The sequence below is a fragment of the Phytophthora ramorum genome (genome assembly GCF_020800215.1).
Source record: "Phytophthora ramorum isolate Pr-102 chromosome Unknown Phyram_PR-102_s0002, whole genome shotgun sequence".
Taxonomy (NCBI): Eukaryota; Oomycota; class Peronosporomycetes; order Peronosporales; family Peronosporaceae; genus Phytophthora; species Phytophthora ramorum.
In genome coordinates this window covers 1,970,249-1,993,382 of record NW_027150648.1, presented here as the reverse complement: position 1 = coordinate 1,993,382, position 23,134 = coordinate 1,970,249, and the positions used below count along the sequence as shown (strand labels likewise).

Genomic DNA, 23,134 nt, shown 5'->3' with positions numbered 1-23,134 from the left:
CTTAGCAGGGTATCTAACGTACAATCTATCTGCGGAGCCGCGCATCGGCACTCTACATCACTGGCGCCGCATTATCTTGATTCTGGTCTTCTAGGATGTACCAGGTAGGATTGAAGGAACACTCCACGTCGGGGTTGATATTCTCCACGCCGATCTTCAGCTCGGTCGGCAACGCTTCCAAGGCCTCCTTTGAAATGTAGTCGATATGCTGGTGTAGGACCTGCATGGCGAGAATCAGCAGCGTCGACGGCTGGTGGGTCATCGAGTAGCGGAAAACGTCATTGTTGCGCTCCACGCCGTTGGATCCGCCAAACACGAAGATCTGATCGTTGTGCACCACACTTGTGTGGAAGTCTCGAGCATCAGGTTGGAACCCTTCCTCGTCGTAGTAGATGCGCCATTCTCCAGTCCGCAAGTTCAGCTCGCTGAGCTCGTTCTGTCGTGAGCCGCTGTCGTCGCGCCCTCCGAACATAATCAGTCGGTTGGGGTCGCTTGACAACTGCGTGATGGTGTGTGCAATACGAGACTTTGGCATATCGCCGCCACATTCGACTTCGTGCCACTCGAGCGTGTCGACATCGAGATAGTACGTGTCGATGGGCCCCTTTGGGGGGTCATAGAGCCCGCCGCCCACGACGTACATGCGATTGTCGAGCACAGCCACTTGGTGTTTGTATCGCGGGCTGGGGCGTTTGCCACCAGTCTCCTCCTTCTTCCAGATCTTCGTGATTTCATCAAAGACGTACAAGTCGTTCACATACACGTGCCCCGAAGTGCCACCGAAGAGGTACAGCTTGTTGTTGATGGAGCAAAGGCTTTGGCCGTATCCGGGCGGCGGCTGCGTGCCTTCCGCCTCGACGATCGTCCAGTTCTTATCGCGGATGCTGAATTGCAGCAGCTTGCCCATGTTGGTTTGTCCCCAGTGCGGCCCTGACCCACCAAACAGATAAAGCTTTGTCTGATCCGTGGATGCACACCAGGCGTGTGAGGCGCGACCATCTGTAGCAAATACCCAAGAGTGACGACGTTAGTACCGATCTGCAACCTATTACAGTGCATGCGAATGCGCCAAATCATACCGGGAGAGATGCCGTTCGACGTCTCGATGCGCAGCCAGTGGTGGCGGATCAGGTCGAACGCGTAAATGTCGTTGTGGCAGTTGCCATCGTTGTATCCCCCAAACACGTACATCATGTCACCGACTGCAAGGATAACAACATGCGATCGTAAGCAAGCAGCGCCAAGCAGGCTGCACTAAGTCTACGACGCACCAACAAGAGACGAGTGTCCACTGCGCACGGGAGGGCGGTGGCCGGAGTTCGAGATCTTGGTCCAGTTGGACGGCGTGTCTTCTGCAGAACAAGACGGAAATCAAGTTAGCGTAGCTCTCTCTTCCTCCCGGCGAGTCGCAGATTCAACGCACCCAGGTCGTCCTCCTCGTAGGACAGCTCGGAGCCGAAGCCGAAGCGCCGCGCGATGGGCGAGTTGACCCAGCGCGGGCTGCGCAGCATCTTGAACAGGTCGTCGAACATCTCTGTGTGGAGAAGTCTTGAGCGAGTGCGCTCGGGGTGGCAGGTTCGGTTGTGCCGTGCAGTCGTTTCCTCTCTTCCGAGTCGAGTGCCACTGTGTCGCTTCGACTTCATCTATCTATGGCGAGTTAATTATAGATGGGTCGCACCCGCTCTTCTGATTCGCGGCGGTTTTCTTCAACATGCCATTGTTAGCCCAAGGTGGGCGATCATCTGTGACGTGGAGCATGTCTCCGGCGCATTTATAGCTTATTGCCAGTGCCAACAAGTTATTGCGGCAGCTTGCCGCTGCCGCTGCTGTTGCTGTTGAAGCTCGTAGCTTGTTGTTGCTAGTATTGCCGCTGCTACTGCTCATTTGACCGCTGCTCACGTTTTACAGCGTGGAAACGGCTCGCCAAGGGCATTGGCATGCCTGTAAACGGTCGCTGCAGCTCGAGCACTCTTCTTGCGCTGCAGCGTATTGCCTGGCAACGTACAGTAGCAACACCTTGTCGTGTCTGCCATAGCGTGCGTGCATGCATGCCTGTTTGACGACGAAGTGGCGCACAACGCGGCGACGAGCAAAATGGGGGCGGACTATCCACGCCGGCTATTGCTTGGTCTCCCCCATATGGTTCGGTGCCACGCGGTTTTGCCGAGGAGATACTTTAGCAAGCGCGCTGTTGAGCAGCAAGAAAGAGGTGCCGACAAATTGCGACTGCTTCAAGTTGCCGTTGGGGTACACTATAAGTTACATCGTAAGCCTGTGGGGTACGGTATAGGTTACACTCACAAGTGATCGAAGACACGGATGGAGCCGCAAGGGAAGCAGGGCAAGTCGCAGCGCAAGCGGCTGCAGCGGCAGCTGGAGTTCTACCTGAGCGAGAGCAACCTCCGCCAGGACAAGTTCCTGCAGCAGGCCATGGACGAGCAGGGCTTCGTGCCCGTGCGCGTCTTCCTCTCCTTCAACAAGTGCGTCTCGAGCTGCGGTGTTACATGACACGATTCCATTGGGCCTGAATGATTGCATTGCATTGCCAGACTGAAGACGCTCATGGCGACGGAACGCATGATCCTGGACGAGGCCGAGAAGTCATCGGCGATTCGAGTTGATCGCGCGCGCTCCTCCATTGCGCCGAAGGTTGTGCCAGCGACTGGCCAGGACCACGAAGCAGGTACACTGCCCTCCAGCAGTGAGGTCTACTGTAGTTGTATCGGGTGCGGTGATCTAATGCGTCTTGTGCCCTCACTGGCTACAGACGCCCGCACCATCTACGTTGACAGCTTCGACACCGCCGACGACCACGATTCGCTGCGACGAACTTTCTCCAAGTTTGGCAAGGTGAACTTGGTGAGTCTGCCGAGGTTCCCGCAGAGCAAGAAGTTCAAGGGCTTTGGCTTCGTGGAGTTCTCCGAACAGAGCACGGCCGACGAGGCTGCTGCGAAGGCTTCGGATGAAGCTCTGCGAGGAATCCGCGTGATGAGTAAGACTCGATGGCTCGAGATGAAGGCGCAGCTGAAGCTTCGGCTGGCCAGCGTAGATGCAACAGCTAGCGACAAGGTGAGCGCCAGCAATGCGCCGGACGATGCCAAGAACAGCGACTCGGTGAGCATTGATGCTGCTGGGAAGAAACAGAAGAAGAAGCGCCGGAAACCAGCAACGAGCGGTCATATTCATTTTGGCGACGGCGACGTCGAGGAAGGACCTGCTGGCAGCGATGGGAACGAAAACCAGGAGACATCCAAGAAGCAGAAAGTATGAGCAAACGCTGTTCTCCCATTAAATGCGGTACGCGGCCGGATCGACATGCTCCAGGTCGTACAGGTGGGCAATCTTCTTCATCATTTCCTTTCGGCTTTTGCTCGTGGCGTTGTCAAACAGAAGGTCGTAGAGCGAGCTGAGGTTGAAAACGACTACGCCATTGAGAAATCGCTGCGGGTTCGACCTGATCATTCTCTCCAGGGCAGCCACGGCTCCCTTCACATCACAACTGTAGAGCGAGCAGATCGCATAATTGTTGACAGCTGAGCAAACCACATCCTCCTCCACGAACAGTTCAGCGTCGGTACTCTCGGTAGTCGGCACTTGTGTGTTCTGCACGTACAGAATGGAGTCAAATGCACTCAGCGCTTCTTGCAGCTTGTTCTGTGCAAAGAGCAGCAGGCCGTCATTCAATAGCAGGCGTGCTTCCAGCTCCCCCAGCACTTTCGCCGTTACGCCAGCACTACTGCCTGCCTTCAACTGGTTGGTGTGACTGCGAGCAGCATCGAACAGTTTCTCCGCCGACGATAGATCACCCATCTGCAGACGAATACGCCCCACCCGGGACAGCACGATCACCTTTTCTTCATCCCCCAAGTACTGAACCTGTTACGGCACATGCAAGCAATATCGTTGTAAGTCACTCAATACAGCGTGCTTCCAATTCGCCAGAACGTACATCGATCTGAGAGCAGATGCGTAAGGCGAGCATGAACTTCTGCTGGTGCACGAGGTGGTTTGCGAGCGCAAATTGCGCGATTCGTAGCCATTGCGCGGCCGCCTTTAAATCGACACCAAGGAGGGTTATCGTTTCGTTCTGCTGCATTGCGTTCCGTAGTCGCATTATGAGGTGGAATAGCTGTTTTTCGTGATTCACAGACTTTCCCTGGCACTTGCTTAGCAGCGCCTGGAGCAGGAGTAGACGAATCGGAACAAAAGGGGTTCCTCCGCCTACGATAGAAATCTCATCCAGATTCCCGATTTGGTCCAATACACTCGCCGCATTGTCATAGTGGCCCTCCTTGATGAGCCCGGCAAGCCACCAAGACTTAATTTCCAGCGTCACGTTAATGTCTTTGGATGGACTCTGCAGCATGGAAAGTGCCTTTTTCGTCAAGGACTTCCATCGCTTCTGCACATACAATGTCTCCAAGTCCTCCACTGTGTCCGGGATATCTGCGAGAAGCAGCTTACTTGCGGGCGGGGCTGCGTTTTCAGCCCCAGCAAAGCGCTCATCGACAGGCATTTTCAAAAATTCGTCAACTAACTCGTCTGGAGATGGGGCTTCAAGCGTGATTCGAGGAGGAGATGGAGGAGGAGCCACGGGGGCTGCCGGGGATGCTGATCTTGCTGGTGAAGGGATACGCGCGTCGGGGAACAGCGACCCAGGCGTAGACGTTGGTGCTGCAGAAGCACGGAACGACTGGGACCGCGTGTTGTCCGCATAGCCCAGAAATGGCGCCGCAGGAGGTGGAGGCTGTCCGAATGACCGTGAAGACGACTGTTGTTGTTGTTGCGGAGGCTGTTGGTATGAGGTGTACTGTTGGTTGAGTCGAGGCTGGGCCGGAGGGGGCAGAGACCTGCTGAAAGGCGACGGCGTTGGGCTTTGCGAAGAACTGAGTGAGGAATGCCGCGACAACCTCGGAGCCGTTTCCCCAGAAGCTGACGCCTTTTCTGGACTTCCGAACAAGTTCTCGTAGGACCGCTGGCTTGGCTGCCCTGGTGCAGATACTTGGCCAAACAACTCTTCTGGCAATGTTCGACCAGCTTCCCTTGGTACTTCGTTATGTGCCTGCTGCATCTGAAATGGTGGCGCTGGTCCGGACGGACTGCCAAACGGGTCGGTGCTGGATCGATACCGCTGAGGCGATGCTTGTCCGAAAAGATCGGCCCCAGACTGAACCGATGGGGGCGCTTGGCCAAATAAATCGCTCACAGCGTCGGACTGGGTCCGAGTTGTGTCAGCAAAGAGTGAAGGCGTAGGCTCGGACGAGGTGCTAGACGCCGATAGATGCCTCTGGGGCACAAGAGGCGTGGACAACTGCGTCGGTGCAGCACGCACCGCGTGGCCTGCAGGACGAAGTGAATCATCAGATGAATCGGTTGTAAGCCAGCCACTTCCTTAACAACGAATGCCGCTTGGCGTACCTGGAAATTGCCCCGGAGCGCCGAAACCAGGTCGAACCTGATTCACCATCGCTACCGGACTTTGACAAGCAAGTTAGAGCGGAGCGTATAGGCAACATGCACAGACATGTCTGCTTACCCGGAAGCGAAGGGGGAAGGTCTCGCTGCTGCAGACGCATTGGCTGGGTCTTGCGCAGGGGCCATCGACGGCTGCTGCGGGGGGAAGCGGCCAGCCATGGCGATGCCCAAGCGGGTCGGAGTTTGTATTGGGTATTTTCTCCCTATCAGAGCCAAGTGAAAATGTGGTGCCCTGAAGCGACGGCAAGACACATGGGAATGCTATATGAACTTAATGGCATTTGTCAAAGGGAACTGCAACACATCAACTTATAACTTGTCCTGTTCGCGCCTTCTCCACAGCTTATGCCAGTTGCTGCTTCAGTACTGCCGGCACGACCAGCTCCGGCCTGGAGTGGTGCTCTTGAAACTTCTGTCGCGTTCCTTGCGCTGGCGAGAGGACCTTCTCCGTTTTCTGGAGCTTCTGCGATGAAGCGACGCTATGCGCATCGGAGTCGGACTCGGTAGCATCGGAGTCGAAACCAACTGGTGCGATCTCCGTTCGCGATCGATACCCACCCATGCGAGACGACCTCGACCGCTTGGTGCCCACCAAGGAATCGCCGCGTCTCGAGCTCGAATGCAGGTACGTGTACTGTAAGCTTCGCAGAGCCTCCTCCGCCTCGGCCTGCTCCTCCAGAGTCACCTCACCACGGAGCACGTAGGTCGAGCTCCCCAGCTTTTTCGGGATACGAACCTCAGCGATGCACTCGCTCGCGAGCTTCTTTGAGATCCGCATGGGGTTGCAGCACAGCCGAGACGACAGGAAGGCTCGAAGGGTAGTGCCCTCGGCAATGTCTAGCACTCCCTTGAAGAAACAGTCGATTAGTGCCGCTGCATACACCTCTTCGTCATGAGACCACGGACCGCTGCGCCGGAACGGGCGCACAGGACTTGCGCTCGGCGTACTGGTCACGCTGGCGGTTCCTGTGCTGGATACACTGGCTGTGCTAGACTTGCGCTCACGCTTTACGGGCGTCACCACCGGAGAAGGAGCGTCCTTGTGTGCCTCTTCATGAGCTAGTCGCAACTCTGTCAGACGGCTCTCCACTTCAAATAACTCCTCAGAGAAGTTGTCATCGTCCAAGCTATTTGGTAAGGCATTTCCTGCTTCCTTGCGTCGATACGTGATGGAGCCGACGTTATCCGGGAACTTACGTTCGCCCATACGCTGCGGAGCTAGTTTCATGGACAGCTGCTTTGGCGTGCAGCCGAGCTGCTGGCACAGGTAGTCCACAAGCTTCGTGCCTTCAGGCACGTCGAGTACTCCGGTCATAAAGTACTCGAGCAATGTGGTGACAAACTCTTCCTCCTCAGGGGATTCGAAGCCGGTGCGGATGATTGTGGGCTTGCCGCGCTTTGATTTGAGGCCATCTCGATATGACTGTCTCTTCTGGCCATGCAGGCCTTCATCTTCATCATCCTCCAGGTTGAAGTGTCTGCGTTGGGGGCGATGGTCGTCATGGTCGTTGTGGTAGCGGCCACGCCCCAGTCCGATGCTGAAGCTGGCTTCTCGCAGCTCTTCCAGTACACGTTCAACTTCCTCTTGGTCCTCATCACTCGGTGGAGGTTGGACAGCCACAAACACGGAGGCTCCAACTTTCCTGGGGATTTTCTGACCCGCAAGCGATTCAGTTCCTAGCTTCATCGAGACGCGGCGGCGGTTGCAGCATAGCTGGTCAGCCAGGAACTTCCGCAGCGTCGTGCCCTCGGGCAAGTCGAGCAGTCCCTGGAGGAAGTAGGACACGAGTGCCGCTGCGTACTCCTCTTCAGCTCGAGACCACACACCACTGCGCAGATACTGCGCGTTGTCAAGTGGGGATGCTTTTGAGCGACGTCGCTTGATCAGGGCATCCGCCTGGACCAACAGGTCCAGCTTGGACGTGCTGTCGTCGCCCCACACTTCGAACGAGGAAGAGTTCTGCTGCTGGGCTTCTCCTCGTCTGTTCTCCTTTCCGTCTTCGGCTGCTGTTTGGACCTCGTCGTTCAAACGAAAGATGGATGGCTTAACATCGTCCTCCTCTTGCTTGTACTCTTCTTGTTCCTTTCTGGTGGCGTACTGCGGCCATGGAGCGGCGTTCGTGCCGTCCTGGAGCCCCCTGGGCGGCTCGGTTGTCTCGTTCGGCGGCTGCTGGAAGTCCTGGAGGATCGCCACGGCGCACTGGAGCTCATCGGAGCTCCACTCGCGCGGAGGAGGGCCGGGCGGGGCCTCGTCGACGGCGGGGCTGAGGATCATGGAGAGATCCATGGCGTCCAGGGCTTCTCTCTTCTTCTTCTTCTCGGGGAAACTGGGACTGGAGGCCAGAGCAGAAACGCGTAAAACCCACCAACCACCCCCTCTCTATCAGGCTCTCACTATGCCGGGATCTGACTGCGATGCGGCGCCAGCATACAGCAAGGTCTGCGCAAATTGCATGTACGTTCGTGCGTCGCGTCACGGTGCAACTTCATACAAATAGCAAGATAACTATACAAGCACCAAGATAGAGGCCCTCCGTCGAGAATCGAGCACTCGTTTTCGGGGGCCCCACGTCTTTACGGACGCAACGCAAGCCTCCTTGCCACGACATAGATGACTATCGATGTCTGGCGGAAGAGGCAAGAATGGCGCCTACACACTGCGGCCCGAGAGCCATCGTGGCCGCGCGCTGGAGGAACGCCAAGCAGGACGAGGCACATAACCGCGTGTAAAAAGGAAAGTAACATTGTGGGTAGGGGTTCAGCAGACTCACTTGCACTGCAAGCCACACAGACTTTGGCTACTTGGTGCGCGCAAGTATTCAGTGCTTGCCGCGGCACTTGTTGGGCTAGCGCAGCGGGACACACAAAGGATGCACGCGGCGATGGCAGCGATCGCGAGTCGCGACGTGGCCCCGATAAACACGCCGCGCTACAGGGCCAGACTGCAACACGTTGCCCCTTCGTGTCACTGCCGACTTTTCGCCTCAACCAGGATTTGCTCAGAGACCATCTTGAGTCTCTCAGTCTCCAAGGAGGAGGCCCCTTGAATCAAGCTTGATGCAAGGCACTGCTGGCTTGACATCCTCTCTGCTGGGCATCGGACCTCGGTCGGTGATCAGCACGCAGGCCCCCTGCGTCACACCAGGAGTGCTACCAATGTGATGCAGACTGTACAGTACATGTACAGGTAGCTACACTCTTCGAGATGTACCAGCAGAGCTGCATTGAACGTTGACCGCATGCTGCCGGCACCGCCGTACGACCTGTACATCTTCTGCTTGGTGGCATGGATGTGGAAACGTACAACAACGACACTAACCTTCAGATTGATTGCCCTGATTTGCTGCTATAATAATGACCTGGACACGGGACTGAGTTCGGGCTTTCCCTCTCTCTCTCTCAGCGTCATTTAATAAACATCTTGACGAAGAAGCGGGATCTTGATAAACGTGCACATGCGTGGGAGAAGGCGTGCACCCGCCAAATAAATCGTCGGATCTCATTTGCATATGTATATTATGAAGTTATATACTTTCTGCAGTGCACTCGTGTTTGAGCTCGGCAAACGACAAGTTGCTTCTCGTTATTAAAATGAAAGAGGGGTATTACTCCGCTACATGTGCTACAACACTTGATTTGGGCAACTCCATTATTGTCGTTCAAATCGAACCTTATCGAGTATGTGTACCACACGAACTGCCGGCCGATAGGAACGGCCTCAGTGGAGTTTAGCCGACGACCACCATGAGCCGGATGCGCGACGAGGAGGAAGAGGAGCTGGACGAGAGCTTTCAGCACGCGGACATCCCCAACACCTTCCGCGAGCTGCGCGCCTGCATGACGTGCTCGCTGATCAAGACCTTCACGCAGTTCTACGACACGGGCTGCGAGAACTGCGCCTTCCTGCAGATGGCCGACAACCGCCAGCGCGTGGCCGAGTGCACTTCCGCCTACTTTGAAGGGTAATGCGCATCTATTTCTGCTTACGGTGTCTTAACTTCAGTGGGTTATGACTGATCAATGCTGTACGTACCTACTGCAGCATGATCGCCATGATGCAGCCCAAGGAGAGCTGGGTGGCCAAGTGGCAGCGCATCGGTGCGTGACGATGCAAGTGTGGGCTGCGGTACTTGGTGCTGGAGGACTGACAATTTGCGTTTTGCGAATAATGTTAATGCAGTTCGCCTGATCCCGGGGATCTATGCTGTGTCAGTGTCAGGGGAGTTGCCCGACTCGATCAAGCGCTTCCTCGAAGACAGAAACATCCCCTATCGCGTGCAGAACTAGGTGCTCGAGACTGCACTACGTGTGCGTCAGCCTCCGCGTAATTAGGCTTGCATCTAGCATTGCCTTAATGCAGCGCCAAATGAAAGCCCCAGATTGCGACGAGTGGAGGGGGAATTGCTAACTTTCACTGCTACTAGCTTGCTCGAACGGGAACAACGTACGCAAACAGGTTTATCTACATGTAGTCTTACACAGCTTACTGCTTTGACGCCGTGCGTCGAAATCCAAACGATTTTCGTGGCATTTGCAAACCGCTCGGCTCAGCACGCTTGGGAATGGAACTTGTGGAAGTACTTCCGGTAGTCTCTTTTGTTGGGGTTGGCGCCACAATAAAGCTTCGCCGTGGTAGCAACGATCGTTGGGGCTGGGATGGAGGCATATCCGAGGGTACTGCAGGCTTTGCTAAACCCGATCGAGCTGGCTTTACCGACGCTGACCCTGGCATGGCACTCACGAATGACCGTGGTCGGGCCAAGGAACTCGTAGGTTTCTTGATGTTACCTGGAGCTGCGACAGACTGCTGCTGTTGGACAGGTGTGGGGTTTGACGATTCAGGTTTGGCCGGCGTGCGAGCAAACTGAGCCGAGGATGGTTTCCTCGGAGGTGTTGTTACACTCGGAGCGGTTACTGGGGAAGTCTTTGCACTCAATGACGGAGGAGTCCATTGTTGATATCCCAGCAAAGATGCTCTACTCCCGCTGCGCGCCAAACCCCTTCGCTTGGGAAGTGGATATTTGAACGAACCGATGAGGTCATAATCTTCATCTTCTTGGTCTAGAAGTTCGGACTCCAATATTTCTTCAGGCGGCGCGTCTCTCATGATCAATTCGTATGTGCTCTTCGGGCCACTACCCGAAGAGATCCGTGGGGATCTTGTGAGCGATTGTGCAGACGTGCTTGACACGCGTGAGTGTGACTCTGCTAAGCGATTTCTTGAGGTCACGTCATGGAACCAATCGTCACTAAGAGGGGCGTCACCCACAAGAGCTTGAAAGATGAGGTCCGAATCGTCTTGCCCGGCTTCATAGATTGCCTGGGACAACTCATCACTGGGAGCGCTAAGAGACTGTTTGTGCTCGCAATACTTCCTGATCCCAACGTATTGCAAGTACGATATACCGTCGGTTGGGCTAGCATTCTCGCCGTGTGCCTCATCTTGAGCGAGGCCGGTACCATGCAAATCTCCATCACCGTCAGACCATTCAACTCGCTCTGCAATGGCAGCATCGGCTGGCATGTTTTCACTCACCGCTGTTGACGACAGCCTCAAACTGTCGTTATCCATTCCCTGTACATATTCTTCGGGCATAGCGGGTAGCAACTCATCAACAGGATCAAACACATCTTCTAGGCTCCCAAGAAGCGCAATTTCGCCGCTTTCACTTCCCGATGTAGTTTCAGATTCAGCATAGCGTCTTTCAAAGGCACCAAGAGGGTTCATCGGGTTTGGATACTGTCTGTCTTGCGTCCTTGGAAGTCCGACACTAACAGAGTTCCCATCGAAGTTCTCTGTTGGCCAACCAAAATTGCAGTCATTTGCAGGCTGCACCTTCTTATCGACAGCATCCACACCATGTATTCTATCACCGCCGGAGCCATCAATTGGCAATGCACGGGCTGGCTGAATCGGCCGATCGTCCCACGAAGGCGTAGCCTGCACTGACTGCGTGTCCTGCAACTCGCCGTCCTGAGCTGCTGAAGAATTGTCGGCATCTCCTGGTGCGTCAAAAGCTGTCGGCGCTGGCCGGATTGGTCGGTCATCCCACGCCGGCACAGCCTGCACGGGTTCCGCCTCCTCAGCTTCGTCATCGTTCACAGCAGGCCCACCAGTGTCATCGTCACCGCCGTCAGCGTAGGTTAGTGCAGCAGTGCCATTCATGTCAGGTGCAGGATCTGCAGCATTGCTGTCATCTGTGACTACCTCTTCAGGGGCCATTTGGGCCGGCTGAATCGGCCGATCGTCCCACGAAGGCGTAGCCTGCACTGACTGCGTGTCCTGCAACTCGCCGTCCTGAGCTGCTGAAGAATTGTCGGCATCTCCTGGTGCGTCAAAAGTTGTCGGCGCTGGCCGGATTGGTCGGTCATCCCACGCCGGCACAGCCTGCACGGGTTCCGCCTCCTCAGCTTCGTCATCGTTCACAGCAGGCCCACCAGTGTCATCGTCACCGCCGTCAGCGTAGGTTAGTGCAGCAGTGCCATTCATGTCAGGTGCAGGATCTGCAGCATTGCTGTCATCTGTGACTACCTCTTCAGGGGCCATTTGGGCCGGCTGAATCGGCCGATCGTCCCACGAAGGCGTAGCCTGCACTGACTGCGTGTCCTGCAACTCGCCGTCCTGAGCTGCTGAAGAATTGTCGGCATCTCCTGGTGCGTCAAAAGCTGTCGGCGCTGGCCGGATTGGTCGGTCATCCCACGCCGACACAGCCTGCACGGGTTCCGCCTCCTCAGCTTCGTCATCGTTCACAGCAGGCCCACCAGTGTCATCGTCACCGCCGTCAGCGTAGGTTAGTGCAGCAGTGCCATTCATGTCAGGTGCAGGATCTGCAGCATTGCTGTCATCTGTGACTACCTCTTCAGGGGCCATTTGGGCCGGCTGAATCGGCCGATCGTCCCACGAAGGCGTAGCCTGCACTGACTGCGTGTCCTGCAACTCGCCGTCCTGAGCTGCTGAAGAATTGTCGGCATCTCCTGGTGCGTCAAAAGCTGTCGGCGCTGGCCGGATTGGTCGGTCATCCCACGCCGGCACAGCCTGCACGGGTTCCGCCTCCTCAGCTTCGTCATCGTTCACAGCAGGCCCACCAGTGTCATCGTCACCGCCGTCAGCGTAGGTTAGTGCAGCAGTGCCATTCATGTCAGGTGCAGGATCTGCAGCATTGCTGTCATCTGTGACTACCTCTTCAGGGGCCATTTGGGCCGGCTGAATCGGCCGATCGTCCCACGAAGGCGTAGCCTGCACTGACTGCGTGTCCTGCAACTCGCCGTCCTGAGCTGCTGAAGAATTGTCGGCATCTCCTGGTGCGTCAAAAGTTGTCGGCGCTGGCCGGATTGGTCGGTCATCCCACGCCGGCACAGCCTGCACGGGTTCCGCCTCCTCAGCTTCGTCATCGTTCACAGCAGGCCCACCAGTGTCATCGTCACCGCCGTCAGCGTAGGTTAGTGCAGCAGTGCCATTCATGTCAGGTGCAGGATCTGCAGCATTGCTGTCATCTGTGACTACCTCTTCAGGGGCCATTTGGGCCGGCTGAATCGGCCGATCGTCCCACGAAGGCGTAGCCTGCACTGACTGCGTGTCCTGCAACTCGCCGTCCTGAGCTGCTGAAGAATTGTCGGCATCTCCTGGTGCGTCAAAAGCTGTCGGCGCTGGCCGGATTGGTCGGTCATCCCACGCCGGCACAGCCTGCACGGGTTCCGCCTCCTCAGCTTCGTCATCGTTCACAGCAGGCCCACCAGTGTCATCGTCACCGCCGTCAGCGTAGGTTAGTGCAGCAGTGCCATTCATGTCAGGTGCAGGATCTGCAGCATTGCTGTCATCTGTGACTACCTCTTCAGGGGCCATTTGGGCCGGCTGAATCGGCCGATCGTCCCACGAAGGCGTAGCCTGCACTGACTGCGTGTCCTGCAACTCGCCGTCCTGAGCTGCTGAAGAATTGTCGGCATCTCCTGGTGCGTCAAAAGTTGTCGGCGCTGGCCGGATTGGTCGGTCATCCCACGCCGGCACAGCCTGCACGGGTTCCGCCTCCTCAGCTTCGTCATCGTTCACAGCAGGCCCACCAGTGTCATCGTCACCGCCGTCAGCGTAGGTTAGTGCAGCAGTGCCATTCATGTCAGGTGCAGGATCTGCAGCATTGCTGTCATCTGTGACTACCTCTTCAGGGGCCATTTGGGCCGGCTGAATCGGCCGATCGTCCCACGAAGGCGTAGCCTGCACTGACTGCGTGTCCTGCAACTCGCCGTCCTGAGCTGCTGAAGAATTGTCGGCATCTCCTGGTGCGTCAAAAGCTGTCGGCGCTGGCCGGATTGGTCGGTCATCCCACGCCGGCACAGCCTGCACGGGTTCCGCCTCCTCAGCTTCGTCATCGTTCACAGCAGGCCCACCAGTGTCATCGTCACCGCCGTCAGCGTAGGTTAGTGCAGCAGTGCCATTCATGTCAGGTGCAGGATCTGCAGCATTGCTGTCATCTGTGACTACCTCTTCAGGGGCCATTTGGGCCGGCTGAATCGGCCGATCGTCCCACGAAGGCGTAGCCTGCACTGACTGCGTGTCCTGCAACTCGCCGTCCTGAGCTGCTGAAGAATTGTCGGCATCTCCTGGTGCGTCAAAAGCTGTCGGCGCTGGCCGGATTGGTCGGTCATCCCACGCCGGCACAGCCTGCACGGGTTCCGCCTCCTCAGCTTCGTCATCGTTCACAGCAGGCCCACCAGTGTCATCGTCACCGCCGTCAGCGTAGGTTAGTGCAGCAGTGCCATTCATGTCAGGTGCAGGATCTGCAGCATTGCTGTCATCTGTGACTACCTCTTCAGGGGCCATTTGGGCCGGCTGAATCGGCCGATCGTCCCACGAAGGCGTAGCCTGCACTGACTGCGTGTCCTGCAACTCGCCGTCCTGAGCTGCTGAAGAATTGTCGGCATCTCCTGGTGCGTCAAAAGCTGTCGGCGCTGGCCGGATTGGTCGGTCATCCCACGCCGGCACAGCCTGCACGGGTTCTGCCTCCTCAGCTTCGTCATCGTTCACAGCAGGCCCACCAGTGTCATCGTCACCGCCGTCAGCGTAGGTTAGTGCAGCAGTGCCATTCATGTCAGGTGCAGGATCTGCAGCATTGCTGTCATCTGTGACTACCTCTTCAGGGGCCATTTGGGCCGGCTGAATCGGCCGATCGTCCCACGAAGGCGTAGCCTGCACTGACTGCGTGTCCTGCAACTCGCCGTCCTGAGCTGCTGAAGAATTGTCGGCATCTCCTGGTGCGTCAAAAGCTGTCGGCGCTGGCCGGATTGGTCGGTCATCCCACGCCGGCACAGCCTGCACGGGTTCTGCCTCCTCAGCTTCGTCATCGTTCACAGCAGGCCCACCAGTGTCATCGTCACCGCCGTCAGCGTAGGTTAGTGCAGCAGTGCCATTCATGTCAGGTGCAGGATCTGCAGCATTGCTGTCATCTGTGACTACCTCTTCAGGGGCCATTTGGGCCGGCTGAATCGGCCGATCGTCCCACGAAGGCGTAGCCTGCACTGACTGCGTGTCCTGCAACTCGCCGTCCTGAGCTGCTGAAGAATTGTCGGCATCTCCTGGTGCGTCAAAAGCTGTCGGCGCTGGCCGGATTGGTCGGTCATCCCACGCCGGCACAGCCTGCACGGGTTCCGCCTCCTCAGCTTCGTCATCGTTCACAGCAGGCCCACCAGTGTCATCGTCACCGCCGTCAGCGTAGGTTAGTGCAGCAGTGCCATTCATGTCAGGTGCAGGATCTGCAGCATTGCTGTCATCTGTGACTACCTCTTCAGGGGCCATTTGGGCCGGCTGAATCGGCCGATCGTCCCACGAAGGCGTAGCCTGCACTGACTGCGTGTCCTGCAACTCGCCGTCCTGAGCTGCTGAAGAATTGTCGGCATCTCCTGGTGCGTCAAAAGCTGTCGGCGCTGGCCGGATTGGTCGGTCATCCCACGCCGGCACAGCCTGCACGGGTTCCGCCTCCTCAGCTTCGTCATCGTTCACAGCAGGCCCACCAGTGTCATCGTCACCGCCGTCAGCGTAGGTTAGTGCAGCAGTGCCATTCATGTCAGGTGCAGGATCTGCAGCATTGCTGTCATCTGTGACTACCTCTTCAGGGGCCATTTGGGCCGGCTGAATCGCCGTAGCTGACGCAATAGCAGCGGCGGCATATGACTCGTCATCCACTATTTGTTCTCCTTCGATCTCGTCGCCAATGACAGTTACCATATCAGGGTCAACCGTATCTGGGAAAGGCACTTCTGTTTGGTTGTCAGCCGTACCAACGTGGTCTTCGTTGGCGCTACCGTTGGCAGTATCATCGACATTCGTCGGTATCCTTTTACACGTGCTCGAGCACACATCGGCCGCCTCTTGAAGCAACTCCAGTGCATCTGTCCTCCACATAATCCACGCTTTATCAACGCTGCCCCCAGCAATCTGCAACCAGTTGCCACCTCGTACAGTAACCTCCAGCGTCTCTCCTCGACTCAAGAGACCCACCGTTTGCGCCTCCTTCGACGGGAACTCTCGTATCGCAATCTGAGCCTCCTCCGGCAGGGCCTCACTCAATTCGTAAAATGTATGAAGAGCTGCAGACAGCAGAAAACAACAGACGCAATCGCCCAATTAGCTCGCCAACCCTCAATGCGATCAGCTTCAACCGCTAAGCGGCACGTACTGCTGCATTCCTGATGCTTGAGCCTTGCACACACAATTTGCAGATCGTTCTTGTCAATCCAGACGCTCTCAAACTCTGGATGGAGTATCCGGACTCTGCTTTCCCCCCCTTCCACTATACAATAGAGGAAGTTGATATTTGGCACAGCTCCGAGGCTCTTCGCCGTCTCTTGGGGCCCGTTATACAGCAGCGCGGCCGGATCCCTCACCTCGCAGCAGCAGTCGAAGTCCGTCTCCTCCCATGGCGTCACCAGTGCCATTCCGTCAGGCAACGCAGCCATCATAAACCCCCCTTCCGTCTCGCCCGATGTTGCGTCCAGATACGCCACTTGAAGCCACGAAGCAAACTCTGCGTCACTGCCAGGCACTTGGAACACTGGCGAGCACGCGGCGATAGCTCGGCCCTGCGAGATGCGACAACGCTCAGCGGCGCTGCTGTCCGGCGCCACGCGGATACGCAGCTCCGCCTGCAACGGCAGGCTCGGGTGGACGCAGTACCACCGCATCAGATGCGACTTGAGAATTCAGAATATCGCAGCGCGCTCGCGTCATGCACGGGCAAGTCTGCAGTGACACAAGTCGCAGGACCCAAAATTTGGACCCAAAATTTGGGTACCCTTTGAAACCGTTAACATTTTCGACATTTCGAACATACAAAACGCAAGTCAACACGATGCCCTTGTTTCACTTCCGATAGTAAGAAATGGGATTTTAGGTCGTTTTCAGATACAAATACCAAGTATAACTTTGTAGCCATGTAGTCTGTGAATAGTGACAAATGGATGCTGGCGCTGCGCCAACGCGGCCGGAAGTGCGCTCTGTGCGTAGTGCATTGCGTCTGCGGCTCAGGAGCGAAGGCCAAGAGCGCTCTAGTAAATCGCCATCAGCGAGTGGGTGCAGGACGATAGCTGACGGCAGCTCGGCAGCGGCGGCGCAGCTGGAGCAACTGTTTGAGCGCACGGTGCAGTTCGGTGAGAACCAGTCGGGACTGCTGCTTGGGGTTGCGGGCAGCTACCGGCGCTCGATTGTGACACAAGCAATGCGTAACTTACGTGGCAAGTTCGGTGACTTCACGGTCGTGTACCTCAACGGCGTCATCCTCCAGAACGAGCTCGAGGCTTTCAAAGAGCTAACGGCGCAGCTGACTCGCGCCACCTCAGTGAAGCATCCGGTGCGTCCATCGTCATACTTATTTGATCTATTGTAGAAACGTTTAACCTTCTTGTGCGATGACTCGGTGTGTGGTAGGTGCTCTCTTACTGGAACATGTACGAGTATCTGCGGGGCCTTCTTGTTGCAAAAGCTAAGGCTGGGGACAGTGTAATCGTCATCATCGATGCGTTGGAGCAGTTCGTGCGTGAAAACAGTAACACTAAGCAGTTGCTGCTGTACAATCTGCTCGACTGGCTACAGGTATACTTTCGAGAACTCCGCCGCTGTCAACGTTGCAGCGTTGCTGATCTGATGCTCTGCCGCTGCTGATTGTAGACGAAGGATGTAAAAATGGGTGTGCTGGGTATCACTGACAACTACAATGTTGTTGACAACCTCGAGAAGCGAGTGCGCTCCAGGTACATAGCTGCTATATCTGGGTTTCATCATGCAACTTGAGTTGACGATAAACTTATCGCCACCTTTCTAATGGTTTAAATGTGTTACCCGATATATGCGCAACAGGTTTTCAAATTTGCAGATCATTGTCGAAAGACCGTCTTTCGCCCAGATAAGGGAACACCTCGTACGCGCGCTCTCGCTCGATGCTTTTGATTGGAATTCTCACCGTGATCTCCGGCAGCCCTCTGTCGAATACACCGTAGCGTTTTCGAGAAGTGTCAACGAGCTGTTACTGGAGCACAGCAAGTTCCTTGCGAGCCTCGAATTTGACTACGATATTGGGAAGCCACAAGCCTTTTTCGAAAGGCTCACTGCAGCCGCTGTTTGCTACTTGGATGTTGATACACCGATATTGACAGCCCAGCACTTTCGACGCGCTAGACACTTGCTAGAGCAGGATCATCAGCTAGCTGTGTTGGAAACTGTGACGGAGCATGGTATTGCGCTGCTTATCGGCATGGGTCACCTGGAGAAAGCTGACCAGCGTGTGTTTACACTCGAGATGGTGTACGCGAGATGGGAAAACTTTCTTCGTCAGCACGACATGCTTGCACAATTGCCAACACGTAGCGAGTCGCAGAAAGCACTTGAGAACTTGTTGCGATTGAAGCTTGTCAAGGACGCCGGTGATGCTTTCAAGATTGGCCGCGGTGGAGATATATCCATGAAACAGGACACTTCGGGCTCACTTCAGCCGGAGTTTCGGGCGGTGCATTTGAATTTTGCGCCGCGAACTCTCGAGGGCATGTTGCGCAATGGGAGTATCAAGTGCTCGACGCTGCTGAAAGAATGGGCTATTAACGGTAGCTGATCAAAAAACGTAAATGCATCGATCATTGACATAAATGCCAACTTAATTTTAGGAGGCCTCGAATGGCACTTTGAGCTCAAAACCTGACGTTGCTTCAAAGGATCGTTTCTTGTCGCTAGGGCGAAGGACGATGGTTGTTGACACGGGTGTCATAACAGATTCTGTGGAGACTCAAACCGCTGGTACCCAGCACAGCTGCCATATCCTCAACTACGTGTAAGTAAATTCGTACGAAGAAGAAGGCACTCACTTCAACACTAACGTATGCGAGCACTGTTCATGCTCAAGTCACCACTCCTCTAATATCCTTCGCAAAGTACGCCTAGGTCAGCCACTAGATGCAGCGTTGCATAGTGTAAGCTGATTCGCGTAGACTCGGACCATGCATGCTCAGCACGAAGCACCTTGCTAACCTGGTTCTGTGCCAATCTTGTAGAAGCCGCCCTCGGTATCACAGCTGAAGCAGCATCGAGACGTCATCAAGCCTGCTCCTGAGAAGAATACGCAGCCATCAGATACTGTGAGCACGCTTTCGTTGGGAGCCAACTTCCGCCGGAACCGAGCTTTGCATCGGTTGCAGACTGTTCGTACTCAGCAGTCACTCCCCCACAGCTTTCGAGGTAGTCTTCAAAAACGATACCTGCTCCCACACACTGTTAACCCGATCCCACTGAAAAGCACCAAGCATCTTGAACACAGCTACCAGCAGCATGTCGTCCCCGAAGATGATGATGAAACTCCCAGCGAGTTATCGAGCTGCTTTGCTGCAGCGCCCGATCACCATAATGCGGCACTCATTATCGCTCGATTTTTCCGTAGCGTGTGCCGCCTCGATGATGCAGCTGATCGCGCGAAGGAGGTTTTGCGTCGGCGCTGGCGAGAAAAACACCCCGAAAAATACAGAACCCCACTCTTCAAGCTGACAAACAACGAGCAGCTCCGAGTTTTACAGCTTTATAACCCGCATCTCTACGGATCGCAGCACCCCATATCGCCGTTGAAGTCGACATCAACATCAGTTCGGCTGTCGCGAGTGCCCCGCATGGAGCAACACAAACGCCTCCGACAATCGCAAATACTTGCGCGGATGGACCAGGAAACGTCATTGTTGAACGATACGTGCAGACAAAAGACGTACACGCCTATTACAGCTACGACAACACTCAACGAAGCGTATCAAAGGCCTTCCCCAGCAGATCGAGAACGACCAAAGACAATTCTTGATCGTGAACGAACCCAACAAGTTCATGATTTGGTAGCGTTAGCGAAATCTCCCCCAAACTTTCGCTGTCAAGCTGGGACACAATCCCGTCAGCATTTTACTCGCAGTTTTAAAGGCATCCCGAGCCTGAAGCCATTGCAGAGATAAAACAGCAACCGATAACCTCGTTGATCGTGCGCGAGTCTGTCAAATGTCATTCGTTTCCATCACAACAAGAGTGGTTTGCTTCGATCACTTCCGCCAACTGTGTACACAGAAGAAACCACTTCGGCTTGCTGGTCGAGCCATCGGCCGCCTGCTCAGCGACAAAATGAAATGGCTCGTAAATTTTCACCATTTTTCCAGGAGATAATTTGAGGAACTGGGCAGCTTGGGGCTGAAATAGCGCTTCAAGCACCATGGAGTGCTTCTCTTTTATCATGTTTGCAGTGTTTCCCTTCAGTTTGGCTGTAACCTCGTGGACGTAGCATTCGTATGAGTTCACCGCACGACTTCGCTTGAGGCAAACGATTATGTATGCTCGCTCTTGAATCGACTCAACTGCACCAAGCACACCCATAGCCGAAGAAGGGTTGGTTTGTTGCGGGAGCAGATGCTGCCCTTGGGACCGAAGCAGCGTAAGGTCGCGATTGCTCTTGCGAATTGCCTTTCGAATAACATCGCCAATGCTTCCACGAATTTTAGGAGCAAGCCCATCAGATTTGGATTTCCGACCGATTGCCGACTTTGTTGATGCGGGTTTTGTTGGAGAGAATATCTGTGGAGCGAATGTTTCAGCTCGCATCTGATGCTCAGTGTCCAATATCGCATCGCCATCAGTGGAATTCTCGTCTGCTGGCGTCTGCGCATTTAATAGCCGAGCATACATACTTAGTATCTGACTCACTAACACATGGTTGATGGCGGTGTAAGCGCACCTGAGAGAATGTAGACCCATCGTGGGGCGTATTCAGTTGTTGGGACAGTGTTGTTGCGCGCTGCAACACATCCGACAATAGTCGCTTCTTACGCGCAGCAGAGTTACTCGTCATGCTATCGTCCATGCTGTATCCCGTTTGTGCTGGTTGTGAACTCGACAGAGTCGGGGGCATCGATTTTCGCCTACCAGCAGCAAGTGTCAGCAACCACGAAGAAATGTTGACCCACAGTAGCAAAACACTCTCACCGTTTAGATGAAGCTGCCTCTAGCTGCGAACGCCGCTGCTGAATTGCACTTAGAGACTTGCGGCGGTTTTTCGTGTCCGCAGCTGAAGGCTTCCTCGTGCTCCATCGCGCTGGCCTCGAATCTGCCGTTTCAAAGCCCAGTTTCTTTTTGCTAGTAGTATTAGTTCTGGCAGTGTGTGGCTGGCTTCGTTTTAATATGGAGCGGCGGGCACCTGCGGTGCTATTGTTGCTCATTGTCCGTTGTCCTTCGTCCTCCATAGACGCGGAACCAGATGCAGCAGTCGCGCTTGCTCCCGCATGCAAGAAAGATTTCTTGTGGCTCGTTCCGGAGGCTGCACGACCTGATTCCTCTTCTGCTTCATCTGCCGTCTGCTGTTGTCGTTGCTGCAATAGCGACGCGAATGGGTTTTCCTCCTCCTGCTCCGCTTCGTCCCCGCTCTCGTCTACAGTCAACTGTCAGCTTTTATAACCCCCACGGTATCCACGTAAGCACTACAAATGATAGCAGCCAACCTACCGAGATTGAACAGAGGTTGCTGCTGTCGCGCGAAGATCTGGCTGCCTCCTTTGAGGCCATCCGCTGTTGTTGTCGACGTTGCGCGCGGCTGCGAAGGCGCAGGGACCGCATCGGGCGACAGCAGCAGGTTGCAGCTATGGGAGTCTGTGTCCAGGTCGTAGTACACCACGCGCTCCTCGTCTTCGCCTTCATAGCGCGCCAGCCTTCGGCCGCCACCACGCCGCATCATAACTACTCAAAATTATGGCGCCGGAAATCGAAAATGGCGTCAAATGTGGTTGTGCTGAAAAAAGTACAGTTTTTTTCGGAGAAAATTACTCGGTTTCAATTAATTAGCGTCCTGCAATTTAATGTAAAAATTTAAATATACACCTTTGCCCAGTCATCTTGCGTACGAGTAGCCCACCAACCACCTACCCGAGCCAAATAGTTGTCTGATAGATTGTCCTTGCGCTGCAGAAGAAGAATAACAAGAATGATCCCAGGCTGTTTTTGTTTAGAGGTACAATATTAGCTAAGCACCATTCATTTATTATGCCCATTGCTGAAACCGGCATTCCTCAGTTTCTCGCAGCCTTCAACTAAGCATTTCTTGTCGACCGTGAGCACTGCAGAGATCGCCAGCCCTCACCGATTTCTCGCAGCCTTTGACTGAGCATATCTTCGTGCCTCCGTGAACCATACACAGACCCTTATTTCCCGAGAGTTTCTCGCAGCTTTTTAGAGAACATTTTTTAGGGTCACCATGATCGTGGCATAACCCTCTACGGCGAGCCGCCTTCTTGCCATGGGTACGGCAGAGCCCTTGCACAGGGGAAAGTTTTATACAGCCTTCCGCTGAACAAGGTTTCCTGCCTCCATGAGTACCACAGAGCGAGTGCCCGACAGCGACTTGTTGAATTCATGGATCGCGCACCGTGGGCGGACTCTCTGTTCAGAACAGAGGCCTTTATTCTGGATGAACCACTGCTTCCTGCCTCCATGAGTACCACATAGACCGCTGCAGGTTCCTGCAGTCTTCTACGGAGCACTGTTGCTTGCCAGTAGAGTACTTTTGGTAGAATTGACTTCTGTAAATTGTAATTGAACACCCAAATGCAACAAACTTTCGGCCTGCTCGATCGTCGCCTCGTTCCATAATCATTTGTAGGACATCTACCTCCGAAAGTATTCGGATTGAGGTACTCGAAGGACGTAGCCGTCTGGGATGGCGCCGCCGTCTCTAGGGAAAGCCGAAAATAATCGTAGGAACTCTGGCGAGGCATGCTGGAGGAGACGTCAGCGTTCCGCCTCGTCATTAAGCGCGAGAATGTAGCGAGAGGAGTTTGCCCGCATACAGGCTGGAATGAAGTCCGGGTTCATGCTTGTCTTGGTGTAGTGCGAGAGGTCTTCTTTCAATCGGGAAATGACATGGAACTCCGAAGCCTAGGGTACGAATAAGATAAGGGCGTCAAATGCGAGCTCAGAGTTCGGTAGGAGTCCACTCGAATGATGTACGGCATCCCAAAGATTGGGATCCTAGATGCATGTCCGGCGTGGCGTGGTAAGCCAGCGACTGGAAGATTCACGAGGGATTTCAACGGCCGACAATCGGATTTTAGTTTTAGCCTCTATCTCTGCGCTGTAGCTTCTCTTCTGGGCTGTGAGCCCATTTCACTTCGGAAG

At 55.2% G+C, this 23,134-nt stretch overlaps 8 protein-coding genes across 8 annotated transcripts; 3 read left to right on the top strand and 5 right to left on the bottom strand.

Moving 5' to 3' along the window:
• Window positions 1–52: 52 nt before the first annotated feature.
• Window positions 53–1,532, bottom strand: KRP23_2034 (Acyl-CoA-binding domain-containing protein 4; the record flags this gene model as incomplete). The annotated part of the gene is made up of 4 exons (XM_067886714.1): window positions 53–999; window positions 1,080–1,202; window positions 1,272–1,352; window positions 1,424–1,532. The coding sequence occupies 4 exons, from the start codon at window positions 1,530–1,532 to the stop codon at window positions 53–55; spliced, it is 1,260 nt and encodes a 419-aa protein (XP_067749372.1).
• A 787-nt stretch (window positions 1,533–2,319) lies between these two features.
• On the top strand, window positions 2,320–3,270 carry KRP23_2033 (La-related protein 7; the record flags this gene model as incomplete). Its single annotated transcript, XM_067886713.1, has 3 exons — window positions 2,320–2,480; window positions 2,550–2,683; window positions 2,768–3,270. 3 exons carry the CDS (start codon window positions 2,320–2,322, stop codon window positions 3,268–3,270), a joined length of 798 nt encoding a protein of 265 aa, XP_067749371.1.
• An 18-nt stretch (window positions 3,271–3,288) lies between these two features.
• Window positions 3,289–5,634, bottom strand: KRP23_2032 (Trafficking protein particle complex subunit 12; the record flags this gene model as incomplete). Its single annotated transcript, XM_067886712.1, has 4 exons — window positions 3,289–3,876; window positions 3,950–5,340; window positions 5,419–5,477; window positions 5,537–5,634. 4 exons carry the CDS (start codon window positions 5,632–5,634, stop codon window positions 3,289–3,291), a joined length of 2,136 nt encoding a protein of 711 aa, XP_067749370.1.
• A 184-nt stretch (window positions 5,635–5,818) lies between these two features.
• On the bottom strand, window positions 5,819–7,905 carry KRP23_2031 (uncharacterized protein; the record flags this gene model as incomplete). Its single annotated transcript, XM_067886711.1, has 2 exons — window positions 5,819–7,808; window positions 7,871–7,905. 2 exons carry the CDS (start codon window positions 7,903–7,905, stop codon window positions 5,819–5,821), a joined length of 2,025 nt encoding a protein of 674 aa, XP_067749369.1.
• Window positions 7,906–9,219: 1,314 nt separating this feature from the next.
• On the top strand, window positions 9,220–9,762 carry KRP23_2030 (Transcription elongation factor SPT4; the record flags this gene model as incomplete). The annotated part of the gene is made up of 3 exons (XM_067886710.1): window positions 9,220–9,437; window positions 9,518–9,573; window positions 9,656–9,762. The coding sequence occupies 3 exons, from the start codon at window positions 9,220–9,222 to the stop codon at window positions 9,760–9,762; spliced, it is 381 nt and encodes a 126-aa protein (XP_067749368.1).
• A 939-nt stretch (window positions 9,763–10,701) lies between these two features.
• KRP23_2029 (uncharacterized protein) lies at window positions 10,702–16,647 on the bottom strand (the record flags this gene model as incomplete). Its single annotated transcript, XM_067886708.1, has 3 exons — window positions 10,702–10,795; window positions 10,875–16,053; window positions 16,143–16,647. 3 exons carry the CDS (start codon window positions 16,645–16,647, stop codon window positions 10,702–10,704), a joined length of 5,778 nt encoding a protein of 1,925 aa, XP_067749367.1.
• Window positions 16,648–16,919: 272 nt separating this feature from the next.
• KRP23_2028 (Origin recognition complex subunit 4) lies at window positions 16,920–18,566 on the top strand (the record flags this gene model as incomplete). The annotated part of the gene is made up of 5 exons (XM_067886707.1): window positions 16,920–17,312; window positions 17,390–17,554; window positions 17,630–17,712; window positions 17,819–17,879; window positions 17,937–18,566. 5 exons carry the CDS (start codon window positions 16,920–16,922, stop codon window positions 18,564–18,566), a joined length of 1,332 nt encoding a protein of 443 aa, XP_067749366.1.
• Window positions 18,567–19,981: 1,415 nt separating this feature from the next.
• On the bottom strand, window positions 19,982–21,698 carry KRP23_2027 (uncharacterized protein; the record flags this gene model as incomplete). The annotated part of the gene is made up of 5 exons (XM_067886706.1): window positions 19,982–20,629; window positions 20,706–20,889; window positions 20,954–21,074; window positions 21,165–21,395; window positions 21,470–21,698. The coding sequence occupies 5 exons, from the start codon at window positions 21,696–21,698 to the stop codon at window positions 19,982–19,984; spliced, it is 1,413 nt and encodes a 470-aa protein (XP_067749365.1).
• Window positions 21,699–23,134: the final 1,436 nt, after the last annotated feature.